Below are 23,335 nucleotides of genomic sequence, written 5' to 3' on the forward strand. Positions count from 1 at the left end.
AAAAGGTTAGTTGATCAACATTGCAGTTAGACCATAAGAAATGAATATAGGCTTACTGCAGTGAACATCAGTTTATTTGATTATTTTCTGAAAACAGGCACATAAGCTGTGGAGACACAATGGAAAGTTACTCTACCATAACAAGACCCACTGGGAAAAAAACAGCTATGAGAGGGACTGTTCGTGGTTATATCCTTATATTCCACACCAGAGGGTGGCACAGAGAGATAAACATTGATATAACATTACATTTGTACACATACAGTACATACATAGACTGGAGCGATCACAAGAACAAAGACTGCATACTCTTGTGCAATAGCTTACTATTCTCATCTTAACTCAGTGACCAAATACCTTTCCCATGTGGCCATGGAGCATAAAGAGACCAGGAGAGGAAGCCAATTTAACACTATTTGAAACATCCGACAGTCTACTGCGGGCCACTTTAGCCAACATGGATCTACAACAGTAGCTGATACTGTCCACCAGAAATCTCAACACTATCAATTTTTCTGTCAGTTTCCACAAAAGGCCTCAACATTCTTCGCCACAATCAGTTTCATTCAGTCATCCAGTTTCACTTTCTCCTCAATATTGGTCCAAGACAAAACCATCATCAGATTCTGAGAATTACCAGGCTGGCCATTTTCATTCCGTTACAGAGAACTCTATGTGAAAGTGTCCATGGGCAGATATGGTTATCCAAAGTTCTGTCCTTGCGCTATTGCTCAGTTCTTAGTGTTACTGTCTGTGGGTGGAGGTTGTCCCTCAGTCCAGGGCCATTGGGGATGCCATGACAGGGAGATGGATGGAGGGAGGGCTAGGGGGGGGTTGACTGTCTGGAGGCCCATTTCCCTGGTACCACATCAGTGTGGCACTGATGAACCACAGGATGGAGGGAGGGAGCCAGGAGGAAGAGAGGAGGGGTATATCTACCGTAGCCTCACCGCACACAATTATTCTACTCTCGTTCAATCAGATTCCAAGTCCAGCTTTATGCGTACTGTAGGCGAGATGGATTCACATTTAGATCACTGGGAAATTTGTTGTGCAATAGAATACAGTTATTTTAAGTCCAATTCTGATGACCCCTATTGGACAAATGCATGGGCTGTCCGAAGAGATGCCAGCCAGGGGTGGGTAGTGAGTGTTTGGACATCATGGTAACATGAAGCAGTTGCCATAGCAACTATATGCTGTACACAGGATTACATCGAGGTGAGAGTATTCACATATCAAGTATCTGTGAGAGGATATAGCAGAGTAATATCACAAGTTATGAGGGTTATTCACTCCGTAAATGTACTTGTTCCTTTTTAGAAATCCTGAATTTAAATCCTGGCCTTATGTATGCTCTTCAATTACAAAAGCATAACACATATTGCTATCAATGCTGGATATGTTGTGTATTTTACTATTTTCTGTATTGGTAAAACAGGTGGCACATTCACTGTGACATCAAGTTTTATAAATAACACTCCATTTCTAATAGTCGAAGCTAGGAGCATATTCTTTAGTCTACGAACAACAGAAACGCATCTTGTCTGGAAGTGCAGCTCCCTCTCAGGGAGAATATCACAGTAAAAAACAACACTGTTTGTCCCATTTCCCCTCATATACCTTGGGCCCCCACCCGACGTTAGCCAGCACTGTCCTTAATGTGTGTGGAGTACAGGAGGGAATTATGGGAAGCCAATCTGACTGAGGACTCAAAGCTATGGGTGGGAGGTCAAAAGGTGAAAGGTCCTTTCTATAGGAAGTGGTGGTTTCATGAAATCACCCACCCTGGGTTGGGTCTTAGTCTCTTCTTCATCATGATCCATAGGAACTGTATATACACTGACCATTTAGTTCATAGTATCTCATACTGAGCCACTTTCTTTACTTAGCCAGCATTAGTTCACGGGGTAGAATGGAATGTGTGTGTGGTTACTGGCAATACAGCATGTTGGCACACAAAGCCGGTGATGGGGTTAGCTTGGGGATTCGCTTCCCTCTTCACATCCCGTTGACCAGGACCACAGTTTGGGTGGGGGTCTGGGAACGGCTTTGGCGTTCGCGCTTGGCGTTCTTGGTGCTGTCGTTGCGCGAGCGTCGAAGAGACAGGAAGCTGAGGCGGCCCTCCAGGCCCATGGTCTTGTTGGTGTTTGGGATGGTGGTGCTCTTGTTGTTTACAGTATTGTCCAGCTCCCCCTCCGCTCCCTCTGCTCTCTCACCTGAAACACACAGACAGGTATGCTGTGTGAGCCTGGTCATGAATATCCTTTGTGAGTAGGAAGCCCTGCACACACACCCCGTAGACTTTCATACCCAAGTCTTTTTCTAAAAGTTTCCACTGTGTTAACCTTTCTCACTGGTCCATAACCCTCCGCAGGCTCTTAGGGACCCAGCGGAGATTAGGATGTATCCCCCAGCAGTACTGCTAGCCTGTGGCTCTGCACCTGCTCTGGCCTAAGCACTAGGATAGCTGTCACAATGACTAATAGGCCTCTCCTCTGGCTCAGGTGCAAGTCAGACAGGTAGTAGAAGACGATATGTCTTACTGAAAATAAACACACCATCAATCTCTCCTTTTTCACTTGTTTGCATATTTACACCTCATACAGTATGCAAACACACACACACACACACCTCTCTCCAGGTCACACTCAGGTGATGACGCCCCGCTACACTCGCTGCGTGGTCCCAGGACAGGCGAGATGAGGCCGAAGTCAGACAGCGAGACAGGGCTGGGAATGTCCAGACTGCAGGGGCGTGAGGAGGGAGCAGGGGAAGAGGAGGAGGAGGAGGAAGAAGAAGAGGAAGAGGAGGGGGGGCAGGGCGAGGAGGAGAAGGAAGAGGAGGGGGGGCAGGGAGAGGGGAGGTCCTGGGGGCTGTTGGGGGAGTGGGAGGAGGAGCCCAGGCTGCAGGTGGAGTGGGTCTCTGAGTCCTCCTCTGACATGGCACTGCTGCTGCAGGTCTCATCCTCAAACGACTCAGACATCACTGCAGAGACAGAGAGAGGGGAAGAGTGGTTGAGATGTAACAAGCCTTTACTGTACAACTAAGGAGTGTATATGCAGAGCATCAATGTGGCATCCACAGTAAAACAAAATACAAAAGAGAGAAAACAGGAAGCTGGAGATTGAGAGTGAAGAGGTTTAGGTGAAAAAAGGAGAGAGAGGGGGCAAGGGTAAGGAACAGAGAGAAAGGGAGTAGGAAGAAAAAGCAAAAAAGGGAGACAGACGGTGGGTAGAAGGGGGAGAGGGAGACTGCTTGAAATACTGCAGAGATACTTTACACTGAAAGAAAGGGGGAGTGTAAAGACATACAGTACTTCAAGACAAATATGAGATCCATTTTCCGTGTAGGGGTCAAAGTCCCCAAATTCCAACATGGATGGCGAATGTATGAATGAAGGAATGTTTTCTTTGACCTTGAACTATGGGCAATCGCAGGTTATTTTGTTTACTGCCATCGAGTTACAGTTTGAAACAGACACACTTTACTATATCTACTAAAAGACAAATCAGCAAATGTAGCATATTACTGTTTATTGCTGTTGCGCGTTAACCCACATAATCTCAGCCAATGGCGTCGGAGTGGGTCAGCCAGCAGTAGGGCTCTCAGGTTGCCATGGTAACATCATCCCGCAGCCCATAATGCAGGACAATGGGAAGTGGATCAGTGACACACACTGCTCTGAAGATCCACCCTCTTTGTCTGATTACAGTTGAGCCTCATCTCATCACAGTGTGTATCTTCAGCACTTAACTGATTCAGGATCAGCTCTCATTACTCAAGTCCTAACCTTAACCAAAGGAGCTTAAACAGTAAAGCTGTCTCTAGGCTAGTTGTTATTAAGACATGCATGGGATTTGGGTGCCATGAACGATGCCATGCAGGAAAGACCAAAACCATTTCCTTCAGCATAAAGAAAGACTTCAGTTAAGTATCTCTCCTTCAAATAAAGCATTGTGTGCCCAATGACCTTTGCAGAAGATCCCATGATATGACAACTTCACAAAGTCAATACAGGCATTTTAAATTCAACAGGAATTTCCTTTGAAAGAAAATTGAATTAAGACTTTTTTCAAAGAGCACATTCCTTCTAGGAATTCCCACAAAGGATTCGAAGAACAAGTCAGAGTGTCAACAGGGTGAGTATGCGTTTGCATGTGCCGTACCCAACTAATAGTGGAAAGTAGGCAATGCTGGCTGTTTAGCCTCACTATGTAGGACAGTTGATCCAAGAACAGTTTCTGCAGTTTTCAAGCGCAGAAACTAAATGACCAGAACATCATGCACTGTAAGTGTACTCACTGGAGATGCCATCCGACTCCATCTTGAAGCTGGCAATGTCATCCCCGGCGACATTGTCGCCCTCAGCGCCCACACCCCGCCCCCGGGGGCCCATGGCCGAGTTGCGTCGGCGTTCATGGATCTCGTCTGAGATCATCTCCAGGTTTCTCAGAGCCGTCTTGTACCCTTCTTTGGCCTGGCTCAGCTTGGCCTGCAACTCATCCACGTTCTTCTTTAGGTGCTACAGACAGAAAGGGAGTCGTTATTAGCATTAGCTTGGTATACACAGTTAAGGACACACACACACAAAGCCATCATTGCCATAAATGGTTTAGACCTGAGATGACATGGCAATATGTTCACGGTCAAAGTATTTGACCTAGGTCACATCAGTAAAGATCTAACCATGGAGCAGAGTCCACAATAACAAGACAATAATAGAACTCCTTAAATCTAAAATACCTTTAAAATGGTCTATAAAGGCAGGTAAATTACAGTGTAGTGTAGTGCACACATACCTCAAGCTGTAGGTAGTACTTTGCCTTCAACTCAAAGTAAGGTCTGCAGGAGAGAGGTCAATCAAAAACAGAGGGAGGAGGGGAAAAAAGAGGGAAGGAAAAAAATTAGAGGCGATGAAAACAACTTGGAATAGCTCTGTACATATCACCAAGGCAACAGGGTGAGCTATATGGCTATCACATTAGATGAGCTAACTGTGGAGAAAGGATTAGGCTGAGAGAGCTGAGGCAACACAGAGCAAGACGGATTCAGTCCCAACACTCTAAAATGGACTCTTTCCTCATCTCATCTTCATGACACTAATAGTTAGGAGGACTGGCTAGGTTTCAACCATACTGATTACACATTTCAAGTACATGACCTGTGGTCATGACGGAAAGGAGACAAGGAAGCTTTTTAAGACTATATGGATTCACAACAGCCTCAGTCTCTCAATCACAGCTGGGAAACATTAGAGACCCCCTACTCTACACTGTACACTCCCTCCCCAAAACAGGCCTCCAGTCTATGGAGTTTTGTAAAAACCTGACAGCATATACTAACCAGCACACCACCACATTGTCTCTCTTTGTGGTGCTAGGAATAAAACAGCCACTACTTCATCATCAAAGGTCGAAAATGACTCTTGCACCTTAATTGGGGAGGACAGGCTCGTGGTAATGGCTGGAGCGGAGTAAGTGGAATGGTATCAAATACATCAAACACATGGGTTCCATGTTTGATGCCATTCCATTCGTTCCTTTCCAGACATTATTATGAGCCGTCCTCCCCTCAGCAGCCTCCACTGTTGCACATTTATATTCGTTTTGTTCAAGTTGACCTTTTTCAAGCTACTGAAAAATCTATGTCATGAAAGATCAATGTCTTGGAAAAGGTCACTGTTGACAAATAAACAGGGATTTGTGAACGTGTGTGTCGGAGACCATTTGATAATTGATGCAGTGGTTGTATCAGATTCACTTTGACTTCTCAGTCTTTTAACTACAGTGCGGTTGGGTTGTGGTCGCAATACGGTCATATGGGACTCACTTGGACTTGTTGATGGTGCGTTTGAGTTTCTTCTCCAGCTGCTTCATGCGGCCTATGGCTGCCGTGTACTTGGCTGCAGTCTCCTTGTGCACCAGCTCACTCCGCGTCTTCGTGTGCTCCGCCTCCATCACCTGCAACAGCCAATCAGAACTCAGTCTGGCAGCTACACAGAAATGCGACAACGTGACTTCCTAACTTGTGAAGCATCGATTTCCATCCACATTATGCCTCAAACCTTTGAATAGTAACATTCAAATTTAGATTTGATAGACAGTCATGCTGCATTAATGCCCCCCGCAGAATCCCATTCCCTCCATGCAGTACGGTACTCACCCTCTGGGTGGCGTGGTTGAGCATCTCCTGCCAAGCTGAGTCAAACTGCCTGGTGTCCTCCTCCAGCAGCCTCTGCTCTGCCAGGGCGATGGTCTCCTTGGCCGCCCCCAGCACCTCCGTGGCCCTCTGGAAGTCCTGGGTGGCTCTCTGGGCCTCCAGCTGAGCCTGGGCAATGGGTAGAGTGACACCACGTTAGATATGCACTGAGATCAGCCACAGAACCAGACCTTCACTGGGTCTCCTGCAGAATCTGCACAACGGATGGGATGAGACCCTATCAGACACACTTCATGTCTGGGTCTCTAGCTGGGCCTGGACAATGGGTAGAGTGACAGCCCGCCAGACGGGCACCGCAACAGGCCATGACACTCTGCCGCCAGCCAAGTTCTCTGTCACCATAAAATATTATGTGGGCCATGTCTGGCCATCAGTGTTTAACCCCTGCCCCTACTGCCAGCTGGCCCATGCCCATACTAGGCCAAATCCTTCATCTGTACACCTCAAGATAATTCTTTCCTCTTGCAGGAAATTAATGATGAGCTCTTCAGTCAAGAAACTACTATATCCAGTGTCTCTATATAACTACAATGTAAGCACTTCTCATGAAATGCTGTTTTTAAAAACAAGAGACACACAAAACCTTCAGCTCAAACATTGACAGGAATAAACCAAATCAGCTGTTGAATCAGCATGGAAAATAGCAACTAGGCGTAATAACAAACAAATCACCAAAGACGCCAAACACTGTCTTGTATATAAGATGTTCCTAACATCAAAAGGACTCATTTGGGAGAAAACACAGAAAGGTCATGAAGGCATGACGTATGGTAGTATAAGCACAAAGTATAGCTGCAACGTCTCATTTGACACTTACTGTATACAGTGGGGGAAGAGCTTTAGGGCTCAAAGACCTCACAGCTAATAGAATTCTTGTCAAACACTTCACACCTGTCTGTGTGTCTCTCTGTGTGTGTCTGTCTGTGTGTCTCTCTGTGTGTGGCTGGCCGGGTGGCTGGCTGTGTGTAACAAGGCTCAACATCTTGTTTTCCCCTTGGTATCTATTGATACTATCAGAAGGTATCAGTAACATCCAGCTTCGAAAAAATGTTTTAACACATCCCTCCCTACCCACTCTGAATGTTCTGTTCTGAGGTCAACCAAAACATTGTAGACTGCTGCCAGAGAGAACATACAAGTATTACTACTTTACTCTCTGTGCATATTTTAGCCCAACCGGGTCCCATAATAACGGATCAACTCTAAAACAGTTCCCTCCTCCAGCCTCAGTTATGGTAAGGTACAGTACAAAGCGGAAGCTTACCGTAGCTTAGACTTCCCGTGTGTGTGTGTGTTGCCATAGCTGCAGAGCTAATCCTTTCCTCATTTATCCACTTTTCCTCTCTAATCTGTCAGTCATAGCAACTGACAGAAACCCCCTGTAGCTAGCGCTAATACCCTAAACACCTCGCTGTTCTGTGGGTACCAGTAAAGCATCAACTCAAGGCTTTGCCCCAAACCCACCAATAGCATGTCTAGGGAAGGTGATTTACTGTATCTGTGTGGGCACGAGTGTGTGTGTGTAAATTTACTGTAGAGGCTAAATATCATTCAGACGTTTTACAGTAAGGATGATAAAACGTTACTGATCTGCCAAAAAACTAAATCCCAACTCGCTTCCGCTTATCATAGAATTTCCAAACAAAGTAGCGTTACTTTTGTTAAGTTTGACTAGTTTGGGAGGAAGTGAAGGTAGATATACACTGACATGTCTCCTTGGCTGCAAGCAACTAATGAATAAGTCACAGCAGAGAAAAGTTCCAACAGAATCTCATGTGAATCGGGATTCTACTGACCTAATTTAAGTGAGGAACACATTGAGTCACCCCAAAGAAAACAAACTTCAATTAAATGAAGTGATCATTATTTCCTGCTCTCATCATGACCTATGGAACAGTATGTTGTATACCTCAAGACTCTCCTAGATAAGGATCTGCAAGCCAAGATATTCCATTTTTTAGACAACAACCCATTCCCTGCTATGGTAATTTGATTAGCCTTCCAAATGCCAACTCAGCACAAACTAAACAACCTCTGCCTTGTGGTGATCACACAACCCATTCACAGACCTTCACATGACATGGATGTGCTTGGCGTACACATACGAGAGAGTTGAGTCCAACCACATGCTAACCAATGTCTATCACTTCACTGTATGGATGAGTCATGAGTTTGAATGCCTAGGAATTCAACCGGGGCCTCTCTTTCACAAAATGGTTGTCATGTTGTTCACGAGACTTGCTACCTACGCTCTCATTCAGACAACTCTCTCCCTCGCACTGTAAGCACATTCAGTGATCTACTTTTAAAATCACCTCGGCAAAATTGTTTTCCCACTAACCCCAACAAGCAGACTACATGCTGAGAAAACATGCCCCTCTCCCAGGAACACCCTATGTGCTTTCTGTATCCAGTGTTGTCCACTTAATCTAATACAGTAGGAATCATCTCAGGAGAAAGGACTATTCACCAGATGATAAAGTCCAATGGCTGACTCAGTTCATAGGAATAATACTGCATTGAAGCATAATACTGTACAGCACGATGTTCTTTGTGCATCTATCTCAGTCTTTAATTTACTTCAGCAGGAATCACTCCTAGATAGCAGGCTATTCATTAGGAATGCAACAGAACTAGTCTGCAGACTGGCAGATAGAGGCTATTTAGTGGCACATTTATAAATATAAGTACATGTATTAGTATTTAGTAGTGTTCTGTTCCTACTGTATACTGCAGATGAACAGAATGCCAACAGAGAGACTTCTCACAGCAGGCCTACTGCTGTACACCTCCACTATACATGATTGGCAACCCAGCCCTTCTCCTCTGCCTACTCTTCTCCTCCATCACCACTTCAGTCCTGCTGCCACCGTGATCCATCATTATATTATTTTCAGTTTACTCATCCCATCTCTACCCTTCATTTTCAGCTGCACAGTGAAGGTGTAAAAAAATATATATATATATATTTTAAAAAACAGTCCAGCTAACATCAAGACTATAGCATCATTTCTCAGCCACCTTTCAAAGCTGGGCCTCTCAGGAACTCTCACAACCGGAGGGAAGAGGGAGAGATAGATGGATTATTAGGGAGGAGGGAAGATGGATGGAAGGGGAGGGGAGAGCAGGCATTAGTCTATTTATTCAGCACATTCCAATTCATTCTTGTGTTGTTATTCACGGTCCTCTCTAAAGACTGTAAAGGGCTGTGGTTTCAAACCGGTGTATATTTGGCCTCTAGAAAGACGTTAATACCACATCAGTTCTGCATTTCCGCTGCAGTTTCTGTCTATATAAAAATATAATAAGGTCTACTACTTTCACTTCTCCATCACACACAGATACTTCATAGGCCCTTGTAACAAAAAAGGAGAGCAGACATTGATCAAATCAATCACAAATCAACCCGGTTTATTACAAGTTGCATCATGGAGACAGCTCCAGAATAAGAGCAAAGAAAATGTCTAATTATATTAATCACACAGCACCGAATGTTCTGTAAACACCAGGAGGCTTGTAGGAAGTCACAACATCAGCTGCTACAGAATCACAGATACATTATCAGTGTGTCCTTGAATCCAGTCTGGAGTCAAACTTTACACAACATTCAACACTTGGCAGACATTTGATACAGTTCAAAGGTCAGAACATCAGTACACAGTTACAACAGATAATGATAGAGTAACAGGCGCCAAACTACTTAATTAAATATGGTACTTAAAACATCCATGGTTAACTCCTTTTTCCCTTCCCCAAGGGAATACATCTGTCTGCGTCTCCCCGCACATACAATCATGTTTATTACATATCAATCCATATCCACAGTAACTCAAATACAGGAAAATAATTAATCAAATCATTTCCCATTAGAGCCCTACTCATATTTTAAATCAGTAGGGCTCTGTAAATGTCAATCAAACAAGCGCCAACGCGTGCACACTCTAGTGTAAGTAAAGTATTACTTTATTAAAAGACTACACTTTCTCTTTGTGCATAAGAAAATCGGATCCCGCTCTACACAGCCTTTCAATTATTCACAGCTTACGCTCTTCGGAGCCCTAACAGAGAATTCATTTGGTTAACCGGCACATGTTCAGATAATCATCTCTTTGCTACATATTCACGCTTGCCTCCATGGCTGCACGCATGTAAGAGAAGCTTTGAAATATAAAGCATTCCTATCATCTTCACAGCAAAAATTTGACAACGTTTGCAAAAACGAGACATGCCAAGACTTCAAAGACCAGAGAGTTTCAGCTAAACATTTCTCAGCATAGGCTATCAACACTGGAAAAGTAACGGCCTTCAAAGAGAACACAGACACACAGCTATTTTTCATGAGAATTAACTGATTTAATCTATCTACTCAGTTAAGCAGGGCAATTAATCTTGGTGAAAAGGGAGTGAGATGGGATGAAAAGGGCCTTTTCAATTGGAGGTCATTGATTTACAGTCAGATAGTAAACATGCATCTCTGCAGTTAGTCACGCTTCGATAGCCTTGGCCTTATTTGTGTCCCGATTGAGACTGCCCGATTGAGACTGCCCGATTGAGACTGCCCTAGATATCTGTCAGAGACCCACAGAGTTAATCCTGAAGAAGTCGTTAGACCACACCTGACTCAGGGAGAGCTCGTCTTCATCATGCTTCATGGTCTGATGCTATAACAACCTAGATGCTGTAGATTGATCAGGTCAGTCTGAATGTTACCTCTGAGGCAAAGTGAAGGAGCAACAGTGCTCAGACATGGACGTGGGGATGCAAGCCTCTTGTTCCAAGTGGTTGGTTAACCATTGCTTAACTTCAGTGTTCCAGTCAACGTCTAATGCGCTGAAGCACCACTTGTTATGAACAGCTGCCTCTTGGATCTCCAGCCACAGCCACTTTAGAGTAAATTCCTCAGCACACTCATACGATGTTCCATGGCTGCAGGCTTGGACAGCAAGCGTTGACAACCCAGGGGCGGACTGACCTGAAATGCCAGATGAACTGGTCCATTTTTAGCCCAGTGGGCCTGCCTAACTTGGGTTTTTAGCAGAAAGAAATGGGAAAGAAAGGAAAGAAATGGGCTAGTGTGGGGTCCTGGAGAAAAAAATGGGCCTGTGAGTTAGAAATGCCAGGGCCAATTTCAGGTCCCAGTCCGCCCCTGTCCGCATGTTGGGATTGTAATAAAATTCAATTTTTACAGTATGACAAAAACTCAAGACCATATAAATTCCTACAAACTCTCTCCCAGTCCCAGCACTGAAAGAGTGCACTTTTGCTTTATCCCGGACACTACAGTGACAGGTTGATGTATTAGAGCACCCAGCCTCTGACAAAAATGTGCAGGGACCTAGAGTCTCCTTTCTAGTTGTGATCCATCTGCCCTTGACTCAGAGCCAGAGAACAATCCCATACATCAGCTGGAGCCAGCTCTCTCCCCCAGTCTGACTCTATTCCAGCAGTACCAAATCCAACCAATCTCCTTCAGGCCTGAAGGATTTTCATTGCTTTCCTCACCCAGCCTCCCCCAGCCAGAAATCACTAAGCCCCACATCTGTTCAATCTACGGCCATCATGGAGGTCAGTTCATAACTAATCTCACAGACATATCCACAGTCTGTCTCCTCTGTTGTGGACCTCGGGCATCTCCCCTCCTCTCTCTCATTATCCGTCTCTCCTTAGTTCTTCCCACCTCCAGACGCACTGCGGTTAGATGACTGAGGCAGCGAGGGGCTGAGACGATCTCGGCTGTGCACTTCAGCTGCGTGGTAATCACTGTCGGTAACGGGCTGTGCAGGAGAGAGCGAGAGGGAGGGGGGCGAGATAGAGTGGGGAGGCAGACTGTGCCCAAACCTTGCACCAGCCACATCACATTACCATCACCATTCTCCTCCTCTCTTTTGTTCCACCTTTCCCCCCACTAGCTGTACCTACTCTCCAGACAAAATGGGGCAGCTGAGGGGGGAAGGGCAATAGGACTTCAATGTTTAATGCTAACCAGGGTTGTGGTCAATTCCGTTTCAATTCAGAAAGTAAACCAAATTCCAATCCCACATTTTCCTAATTGAAAAGTACTGAAGAGAATTGCCATGGGAATTTCAATGTACTTGGAATTGACCCCAACCCTGATGGTAACTGCTAATATGCAACCAGAGTTAGATATAGGAGCTGGGTTGCTAATGCTAATGCTCTGCCAACTGACCATGCTTGATTGAGGTGAGGAATATTTGCTTGTGTTTGACGATACAGAAAACACTATCTTACAACACACTAGAAAACCTGAAAATAGTATATCCTGCAAACCTCCCTAGAAAAAATCCTGACTGGTCTACTTTTCGTCAAGTCACACTCTTCAAAGCGGAGGTGAACGAGAAGGAAACTATACATATTTCATGAGATATAAGAAAAACACTTTTCATCATTTTACACTACTGGTGACTGCAGCAATCGAGGCACTCTGATTCAGCACTTTAAAAAATGGGAGCTGTCAAAGAAAGTACAGGGTACCCAAGCGATCCCTCAGGAAACATACAGTAAAAAACTTTCTGGCCGAGTCAAGCCGTCTCTGAGCCACTTCCAAGCGCAGTCACCCATTAACTTGTGACACCTATTACCGCAGGATATACTAGCAAGTCTTCTCAACATCTAAGGTAAGTGACCATCTATTGCTTTGTTATGCAAAAGCCTGAGTTATGGTGCGTGCGTATATCTAGACTATGGTCAAGAGCATTTTTCCACAGCGCTGCCACTCCCTGTGTACCTTATCATTAGCCTTTTAAAGCAAATGATAATGTATTGCTCATGTAGGCTACTTCAACAAACCAGAGAGATAGAGAATTTCCACCCCTCTGGGCAAACAATGATTCAAGTTCAACGTTGTGTACATGCTCCCCACTGAAGGAGAATGGAGAGACTGAGGTGGAGATACATTGCAATAGAAGAGGAGGAAGACAGAGGAGGATAGAGTATGGAGGAAGATAGGGAAAGAGAGGAAGAGTGTTTATGTTGCATAATTGATTCAGGACTGTTGTGTTTAAATGGCCTCTGCTCCAGTCACCACTGTGAGGTTGATTAACTCAACCATGTTAGCGAGGCAGCCATTTACCGCACCACTGATCCATTTCAACCTTTTCAACCGCTTTGTAATGCTCTCAACCACACCTTCGATCGATGAGACCTGTGATGTGTGTGTGTGTGTGAGACCAATGCCCTAGAATCGCCCTATGCAGTCAGGTCCCACTGACTTCTTGTTGCAGAGCTCAGCATAGTATGACAGACAAGCGAGTCCTGCACTTGTTCATAATTAAGATACCTGCCAACATAGTCTGGAATTAAGAGCCACAGAGTTAAGTGCTTTTCAAAAGTTTCAGTCTCAATCCCTCGAGTATGTGCCAAACTCTTATTGAACCCCTGAACACATCATGGCTTCATACCATTGCTTTCAATGAAATAACTGGGCCAATAAATGCAGGGGCGCAACTTTGGTTTTAGAAGTGGTGGGGACATAACCTGGGCATCTAAAGTTCTGCATTTCTACTAGGACCGTCACCGACAAAAAAATTATAACTACTTAATCAAACAGCCTGCCTAAAGCATCAGACAAGTAAAAGACTACGTTGACCAAGCGTAGTCTTTTCTTTTGACCAATCGATTGGCCAAATTTTTAAACGTGTATTTTTCCATATCTAGACAACCCTATGTGTTTTAATAAAAACAACTATATGTACTGAACTTGTCTGACGCTTTAGGCAGGCTGTTTGTTTAAATAATTAAGACACACAAATGACTCAAGAGAGAGCCAAAGATCAAGGTAGCCTAGCCAGAAGAAAAAAATCTCTCCCGACCCGCCTTCTCCCGCTGGCAGAATTACGCTGCTGAAGTTGCCGGTAATAGGCTACACCAGCACTCGGCAACCTTTTCCATTTGGAGGGAGAATTTATCTTACCATTTCTACCAATCTGCGTGCTAGTAATGATTTTCATATGCACATTTTCGTGGAACAGTTTCATCTCAAAATCATTGTCTGTGGTTAATCTACACTATCTTAATCTAAATGAAAATTGTAAAAATCTAAAAGTAACTTTTATTGCCATTGCCAACTATGTAAAAACAGCGTACATAAAGCCAACACATAAAACTATTGCCTCCTGCAGGTAGAAAAGATCCAGAAAAAAATGTATGTGACTCGTTTCAGGAAACTAGGCATATGTCGCACGTCACTACTTCACAGGAGCGCCATTTGAACGCAAACTTTTTTTTATTATTATCAAAATGTGTTTTTGGGGGGCAGAAATGCCTTCTGGAACATGTGAACTTTCATGTGCCTTAATATCAAACGTGTATGCCATCTGTAAATACAAATAAAATTGTTAAATTACGAGCCTAGTTGGTTTAGCCACGGAAAAAGCAGCAACCTTCCTGCTAGCCATGATTGGCTGAGATAATGAGTGGGCTGGACATGCCGAGAGATGAGTTCGGATTGGTCTGCCATGTAGCACGCTTCTGTCTATAATATGAGCTGGTCAGTATGTGTAGGTAATCCTTTCTAATGTGGCTTTTTTGAAAGATATCACGTAGTAGAACTGCATAAGAGTTGCTCTCCACTTTCTGGAGGACCGAGTTTTGAAATCAAATTAGAGTATAATAGCTAAGGAGATGGAGAAAATTCTGCCATTTGATTGCAAATATGCAGACGGAGTGGAAAAGAGAACACACAGAAGGCTGTTGTATAAAACACCTGTCTCCGGATTACATCTTCAAACTAAGGGCAACCAAGGCATCCGTGACAGATAGGGAGACGCGTACATCCCTGTATACAGGTAAGAGAGCCTGGCTAGCTACATTTTCAGATATTAAAGTGTACTGTTAGCTAGCTAGCTAACATTAGCTGGCTGGCTAGCTAGGTAAAGTTACATGTATGATCTGTCTAGTAATATTATTCGTATCTCAGAGTCATTTGCATTGCTAGTTATAGCCTAGTGTTAGCTAGCTAACATTGAACCTGGTTGGTTAGCTACCTGCCAATTCATGCAGGGTAGTAACGTTATTTATGAGTTGGAATATGGTTCATTGTTTAGCTAGCTAGCTACATGTCTAAACAAAAAAGACTCCACTATACAAGTAACTATTTCAATAGAATGTTTATGTCACTGCGACAATGGTCGATAGACGTAGCTGGTAAATTCGCTCTGGCTATCTACTCCGATTTCAGAGCACTCTCGTCTGAGTGTGCTAGAGCGCAGAATAACTGACGAATTTACAAACACTCAACACCCGTTGAATATGGCCAGTGTCAGTAAACGTTGGCAAAAAAGCATAATTACATTGTTGCCAGCAGCACAGTTGCAGTCACCAACGCTCTGGATAAACAACTCTGCTAGGGCAAGTCAAATGGTCAGAGTGAGCTGTTCTCTCATTTGTCTCACATTTACATTTTTCACTTTCATGTCGAGTGGTTATCGAAAGGGAGAGAGCTGGAAATATTGTTCAAATACTTTGAGGAACTATTGCCATTGTCAATTGATTCTAAAAACAGACTTTGTTTACTTGCTGTTTGAGTTGAAGAAAAATTACTTTGAGAAGCTCCACAGCTCATTTTGGGCACATTTATGGGCCTAGATTTGTGTGCAGGCCAGGTAGACTAGTCCTACTTCTATATGCGTAATCAGGTGTGCGTCCTTACTCAACTTTGACAGGAGCGTTTCAAACAAAAGACGATGAATAAATTGACAAAACTCGTAAATTGAATTAAATAAAAACTTGTTTCTCTCAAGGGTAGCATAAGTTGTGAGTTCTGGAAAACACATGTCCACTCCGACAATGAGAATGATAAATGATAAATGACTAATAATAATAATAATAATAATAATAATATATTCAATGCATTAACATAAATTACCGTACCCAAACAAACATTGCAGATTAGAAATTATGGGAATTAACGGTAAATGTAGGCTACTACTGGCGATATATGTAATGGGAAATTGAGACACAGCAAACAATGCACACAATGAAGTTATGAAACAATGAATACCCACGAAATGGCGGGAGAGAGCACATTCTGGAGAGACGTGCTTTGTGCATCTGAGACACAATCCCCATATTCTTGGACCGTGGCATCCCCGTGGCCTCCTCAATGGATTAGTCCACTGAGACAGGCGCAAATCAGACCGTTGTCTCATGTGCCAATGAAAAAAATATATTTGCAACTGCTCGACTAAAAAAAAAAACTAATGTTTTCAATACAGACCCCTTTCTCATACAGTATTCCATATAAGGCACCCATACCTTATGAAAGTTGCACAGTATACCCTTAATCTTGTAATAAATCAAATCTAGTGATGCATAACTTGACATTTCTGCCATCCATTGTGACATTCTGGGAGGATATCCAACCTTCCAATTAATAGCAATGCATTTCTTAGCCACTATAAATGCTAGGATACACAGTTTCTTCTGATAAGTCTCCAGTATCAACATTTCCAAGCAAACAAAAACAGGGAGAATCTGTAGACATGCTGAGATAAAAGAACATACTCTTTGCCAGAATTCAGCCAGCCTTCAGCCGACCGCGACCGGGAGACCCATGTGGCGGCGCACAATTGGCCAAGCGTCGTCCGGGCTAGGGCAGGGTTTGGCCGGCCGGGATGTCCTTGTCCCATCGTGCTCTAGCGACTTCTGTGGCGGGCCGGGCGCATACGCGCTGACTTCGGTCGCCAGTTGAACGGTGTTTCCTCCGACACATTGGTGCGGCTGGCTTCCGGGTTAAGCGAGCAGTGTATCAAGAAGCAGTGCAGCTTGGCAGGGCCATGTTTAGGAGGACATCCCAAATATTGGGAGAAAATTAATAATTATGTCCCCTTTTGTGTTTTACACCTCCAGCAGAGGAATTACATTTCTGAGTGCATGATATTCAGTTTCACTGGCATATAGTATGTTCTATGGATGGTCTTAAACTGCAGTAATGTATGTCTGAGATTATATAAACATGACTGGGCATTCAAACATATCTGTATCCATTCGTCATCATCAATAGTGTCTCCCAGGTCTTCGTCATGTTTTACATGTTGTGTGCCATCGGGAAAAGCCTCTATCAACCCTTGATACGGTTTGGAAATCAACTTTAGAGGTTTGTCAGACTGCCTTAAAATAGTTTCAATCTTTGTAACATCTGGCTTGTCCAGTGTTTGCTGCACAGAGAAATAGCCTTGGTTCTGCAAAAGTTCACCTCAGCACCGTCACAGACTGGTCTTCCCTGGTTGACTGACCCTGCTGAGACCCCTGTCACCATCTGATCCTGCTAAGACATGATGAGCATAGTGTTGTGTACTGACTGTGCACCATGACAGTGTAGCTTGTACAGCTGTTTATACCGTGTAAATGTGAAAAGTAGGGAATTAGCTAGGGAAACTGACAGATCAACAACGTTACATTGCTATACTGACTAATAATAACTCACATTGCACTGTCAAAAAAATGTCAGAATATCGGTCTTCAATCATTTGTCCGCTGGTTTCATTGTTTGATTCAGGTCTAGTGTGATTGAGGCTAAAATAATAACTGAAGTTAGTGAGCTAGCTAGCTAACCTTAGGCAACTTTTGGCTAGCTCTAATGGTACATCAACTGGCAAAAACTGGCCAAGTTAATTTACTTCTGTTGAAACGGGTCAAAAAGGCTACAAAACATTTCCATACACATGCAACAGCTGTTAGATGCTGCTACCTGACAGATAGCTAGAGGCTAAAGCTGAACTGGCTGTGGTAGCTACTAGCTAGCTAGCTAGTTCATTCTCTTCAGACATAACTTCAGTCGAGATGGGATGAAACATTAGCTAACGTTACATGTCAGTTACACTACTAGCTCAGCACTGAGAATAAAAAAAAAACAGCTGTTAACTTGCCAGCTACATCAGTCAAATAAAGAGTAGCCAGTTTCTGCTGTGCTTGCTTTTACAACCCGGAGAAAAAGCGCAACACACAGAGACAGCAGCTGCAGACAGCAGCACCATGCTACCCGAATGCTCTGACGTGTCCGCATGGTCCTAAAGCACACCGATGCCTCTTTTTGTATCACAGTGCAATGATAAAACGTATATTTCAGAATGTGTGTGTGTGTGGGGGGGGTCATGTCCACCCCCCGTCCCCAGTGAAAGTTGCGCCCCTGAGTAGATGTGCGAAAGGTAGACAGAGGAACTCATACAATCCAATATCCTCAAACTTAGAAGAACTTCCTTTTTCCATAAGGGAACTTAATTTGTGTTGTCAGGGGCATTAACATAAATCACAACCACAAAAAGGTGCATTCTCATTCAGAAGCCATATAGAGGTTGCCTGAATGAGGGGAACACAATGCCCAAAGCAGAGCCAAAAACACCAGAGGGAACAAAATAAGAGAAGATGTGAAGAACCGTTGGCCTTTAAAAACCTTTTCATGTCTGGTTTGGTCCCAGCAGTTCCTCTCTGACTGTTTACAGCTGCAGGGCTCTTATCTAGATGAGCAGGTGGCAGCAGCTCTCCTTTCCTCTAACAATAGCTTTGGCTTTGCAGAATAGGGAACCGAGATCACAGCTTCACTCAAAGCCACTCCCACACACCCCTCACTCTCATTAAGCAGCAAATAGGTAACACGTTAGTTAACAGTCCCATCCCATTTGGTGTTCAATGTGGTATTTGCCTAGTATTTAGAAATGATGTGGTAGTCAACCTGGTATCAAATTGTACGCAATGGTGCTGGTTTTAATGAATCCCAAAGAAACAAGGCAAATAGAGGGCGAACTAGGCAAATAAAGCTTTTCCGATAAATAAAATACTATTTCTAAGGTCAATATGAGCCGAGACCCCCAGCCCGTAGTCCCCCTGTCCACTGAGTGGTGTCTCACCTGTCTGGCCACTCTCCGCGCCTCCCAGTAGGGTTTGGACTCCTCCACCGCCTTCCCAATCTTCTTGACCAGCTCATCCAGCTTCACTGTGGCCGCTACCAGCACCGAGCGGAACTTCTGCCTGGCATCCTGGAGAGAAACAGGGAGAAAGGGTTAACTAGGACTGTAGCGAACTTCCAACCCTTTGTTTGCTATGAATGTTCAAAGGTAATAGAAGACTCAACACTCATCTCGATGTTACGCGATGGTCATTGTTCTTAACTATTTAACCAACCGCAGTTAACAATTGACAGCAAATATTAAATTAGACGCACCAGGATTTCACGAAACCAGAGTATTCATTCAGACTCTTAAGGCAGTAATTAAATTAATTTAGACATACGAGTCGGGGCTCTCCCACCTTCGATTCTAAGAATTGTAAAGTCTTCTGCAACTGAAAAGGCCAGTGTCCTAAAATTGCATTAGTCTTTGATCAAGTTAACAGGGGCAGCTATGTCGATGCAACCTTCAGACACAAGCAAACAGGCAATTAACAAAGAAATGGCCATATGAAAATGATCATATGAAATAGCCTTTTATGCGACACACCATCAGCTACTGTTAATGTTTATTCATCAGTCGGAGTGGTTAGATGTAAGAGTCCCCAGCTAAGCATGCTGATAAAGCCAATAACAGGCCTACTTTCAACCGTATCAAACATGATCTAATCCAAAACATTAATTCGCCCTGAAACCGTTTTAGATAAGGCAGAGGAGATTTTTTTCTCAGATCAAACAAGTGAGGTCAAGTGTGACGTCCAGAAGGAGACATCATGGTAGACAGAAAACAAAAACAAGCATGAAAACCGATTCCTGGAGATGTCAGTGTGGAAAAAATATATAGCATTTATGCAATAAGTTTATTGGATTGTTTTCAATTCATTGAAACTTGAAATCTGACATGGGATGTTATGTAAATCTGCACCAGTGTTCTGGACTAAGATATCCTTCCTGTTACCATTTCAAATCTGAGGGATGGAAGGCCAATTGTGAGAACAGGGCAGGGACACACACTTCCTGTGACATCATCACTCATCCTGCAACAATCTGGCATCTGAGGACAAACACCATGTCCGAAAACAACCCCTAGCCCCTGAACCCTAGCTCCTTCCCATTCAGTGTGTGTGCAGATCAAGGAACCCAATACAGTGATGGCTCCACCAACACTGTTTGCCATTTGCTACACTTTGGTACTTACTGTTCTGCTGCCCCCAACATGTTTCTTTACTGTACTCTGTCAGACTGGAATTCTGACATGGTTATCAGATACCTGCCATCCTGGAGAGAAAAACAGCCTTTCCATGAACTCCCAACCTCCTGCATAGCAAGAGGCCACCGCAGGGGAGGCACCATGCATTATTTCAGTCTCAGAACAACAAGGGGTAATTGCTGGGTATGAAAATTGTACGTGTGTGTGTGTGTGTGAACAGGCCATGTAAACCATGTATTTCTCAACAGAGAAAATTCAGAGGATGGGGTCACGGTCCCCCCTTTCTCCATCTCTCCTCGTAATGCATTTCATCCCCCACTCTCTCCCTCTACTCCATCCCCCTGTTCTTATTTCCACTCCTCATTTTCTCCATTCTCTTCTCCTCTAGCTGATACAGCAGAGGTTACAGTACAGTGCAGTCTCTCTGTCCCTCACACCTCAGGTCGAGCAGAGCGTTGCTTTTGTGGCGCATTCTCTGTCACAGCCTCCCAAGAAGGGGAGGTTGAAAAAGGGAATAGTAAGATTTTTAAAGTAAAATGATAAAAAGTTGGACAATATTTTGTGTGTGTGTGTGTTGCAAAGGGTTTCCACAGAGGCCTTTATCTGATCTTTTGAGACGTTAATTTTGTTTACAGATCGGTGGAGCCATCGGTAAGGACTCAAGTCTATCTCAAATAGACACACTTCCCCGATTGGCGCGCCGTTTACTCCAACAGGCAGACAGCTGTGCACAGAGACCACGTCAAACTGGGTCTACAAATAAACTGATTTGACCATGACCCGCTGACTCAACAACACAGAGTGGAGTATATCTGAACTCGAAAAACAAGTAAGTATTTGACAAGCACTCATTGAACATCAAGATCAATGGAAACATTGTACAAGTACAAGTTCTTTAAGCCTTATGCTGCTCAAGTTGGTGAGGATCCAGTAAACATTAGAAATGACAGGTATTTTATAGACTGAATGCCTCCTTTGACCCCGACAGGTGTCCTAAAGAGACTTTTACCTTAATACAGATCCAAAAAGGTATATGACTGACAGAGCTGGGTGCTACTACTTTACTGACATTTAACAGCATCCAAAGGTCAACACTCTGCAACATACACCACCTCAATGAATCATCTTCAATATGCAGAGGTCAATGTCTCATGGTTGAAAGGAATTCTTTGATAGTGGGTCACCTTGTAGCTGCATAGTGCAGAAAATATGGGTTTTGCATGTAAAACATATGAAAAGCCACAGACTGCTGCAAAGTGTCTGATGACACATCTGATGGCAGAGCGGTCAAGTCTTCACTTTCATGTGATTCTGGTTGTTGTCAATTTGTGTCATCCATGTGGTGCACTTTGGAGGGGAAGTGTGTGTCAAACTTGAAAGTGTGTGTGTGTACACTGTCTTACCTCCAGTTGTGTCTCACATCTGTTGATGTCATCTGTAGACTGGTTGAGTTTCTCCAGTTCTCCCTGTAAGAAAGAGAGCAAAGGACAATATTGAGCAACACCAAGAGAAAGGAATGTAATACAGTATCTGGGAAGTCTGCAACATCTGGAATGTGTTACACTTGGATGAAATACTAGACTGGACATTAGAAGGTAGCCAGAGTGATGGTTTGAACAAATACAAGAATCAGCTATCATCTTGATTTATGGATATATTAAATGCACATAGCTTTTAAGGCTAAACAATGTTATTTTTCAACCAATTAATAGCCTAACACACAGCAGAAGGTATATTCAGATGAACATGCTATTTGAGTGTCAGGCCTGTATTCCCATGCATTCCATTAAATCAGAAACAAGTTTGGCTAAAACATAGCCCATCATAAACCTAACAAGTAGGCCTATGTCTCAACTTTAGTTGGCTTACAATAATACCTTTGTTCAAGGTAGATCGACAGTCTTGATAAATCAATACATTAAAAACAATTTGAAAAAAGACCCCAAATCAGATAGACTTTCTGCCAGGGATAATACATACTCTCCCACTGTGCATTGAATAGTGGATGTATCAAATGCTGTTAAATTAAGAGATTAGTTAGTCTCAACTGAAACAAAGAGCAATTGTTTTTATAACGTACCTGAATTCTAGGGTCCACCTCCTCTTCTTCGTATTCCGAATCTTCGTCAGACCTATTTTCTTTCTCCAAATTGTCCATTCTGGATGATAAAGCCGTCTGTGTGCTGTCGGAGCGAACAAAGCCAATTTCCAAGATACGCTCTAACAGCGAGACCGGCGCTTCTAGAACAAACACGCTCAATCACACTGCAACATTAGCAATGATAAAAACGAGGTTTGAAATATTTATATGTATATCAAAGCCATATACAGGTCATTGAGAGACAAAAGAGTGATTATCGTCTTGTAAAATGTCAATTGACACTCTGTCTGCGTCCAATGCCAAGCCACTGAGCAAGTGATGATGAAATGACTTGTGCACGGGTATCTACAGCGTAAGGTCACGCCCCCCTTCTGCCTCCCAACGGATGCATTTATATATTTATGTACATCAAAGACTACTTAACAAAAGGTGTGGTAAAACAGTTGTAACAAGTTGAATATACAATTTGGGAGAAAATCAATACTTTTATAATGTTTTAATATATATATTTTTCCAAACAATATAAATGTTCAGATTTGATAATCATGAATGAAAAATGGATTTAATGAATATCAGATATTATTGCCCTCAATATCCTAGGCAGTTAGCCATACCCAACCAAATACCCTCTCTTTGTATCAGCCTAACCAAATACTAGACTTCCCCCTAATCCATATTCTAGAACCACTTTTTCCAACAATGCTCACAGATACCATATACTGTATCCTCAAAACATAAGTAGCCCAGTATTGAGCAGTGTAACACCATAAGAGATGCATGATACAGTAAAAATTAATGGGGGATGCCCTATAGATTAAACATGGTATTTTGGTCTGTTGATGGATTCAAAGAATGTAGTTAAGAACAATCTGATGATGAATATAATTATATTTATAATATC

General features: G+C 43.3%; 1 protein-coding gene across 1 annotated transcript; it reads right to left on the minus strand.

Annotated features, from left to right (window-relative positions):
* Positions 1-56: 56 nt before the first annotated feature.
* Positions 57-22,756, minus strand: LOC121570038 (SH3 domain-binding protein 5). The gene is made up of 9 exons (XM_041881485.2): positions 22,414-22,756; positions 21,737-21,799; positions 19,086-19,214; positions 6,166-6,330; positions 5,833-5,963; positions 4,803-4,845; positions 4,306-4,525; positions 2,635-2,988; positions 57-2,219 (listed from the first exon to the last, which is right to left on the minus strand). Exons 1-9 carry the CDS (start codon positions 22,489-22,491, stop codon positions 2,002-2,004), a joined length of 1,401 nt encoding a protein of 466 aa, XP_041737419.2. The 5' UTR covers positions 22,492-22,756; the 3' UTR covers positions 57-2,001.
* Between the last annotated feature and the right edge of the window lie 579 nt (positions 22,757-23,335).

This window comes from Coregonus clupeaformis, chromosome 28, assembly GCF_020615455.1.
Source record: "Coregonus clupeaformis isolate EN_2021a chromosome 28, ASM2061545v1, whole genome shotgun sequence".
NCBI classification, from domain to species: domain Eukaryota; kingdom Metazoa; phylum Chordata; class Actinopteri; order Salmoniformes; family Salmonidae; genus Coregonus; species Coregonus clupeaformis.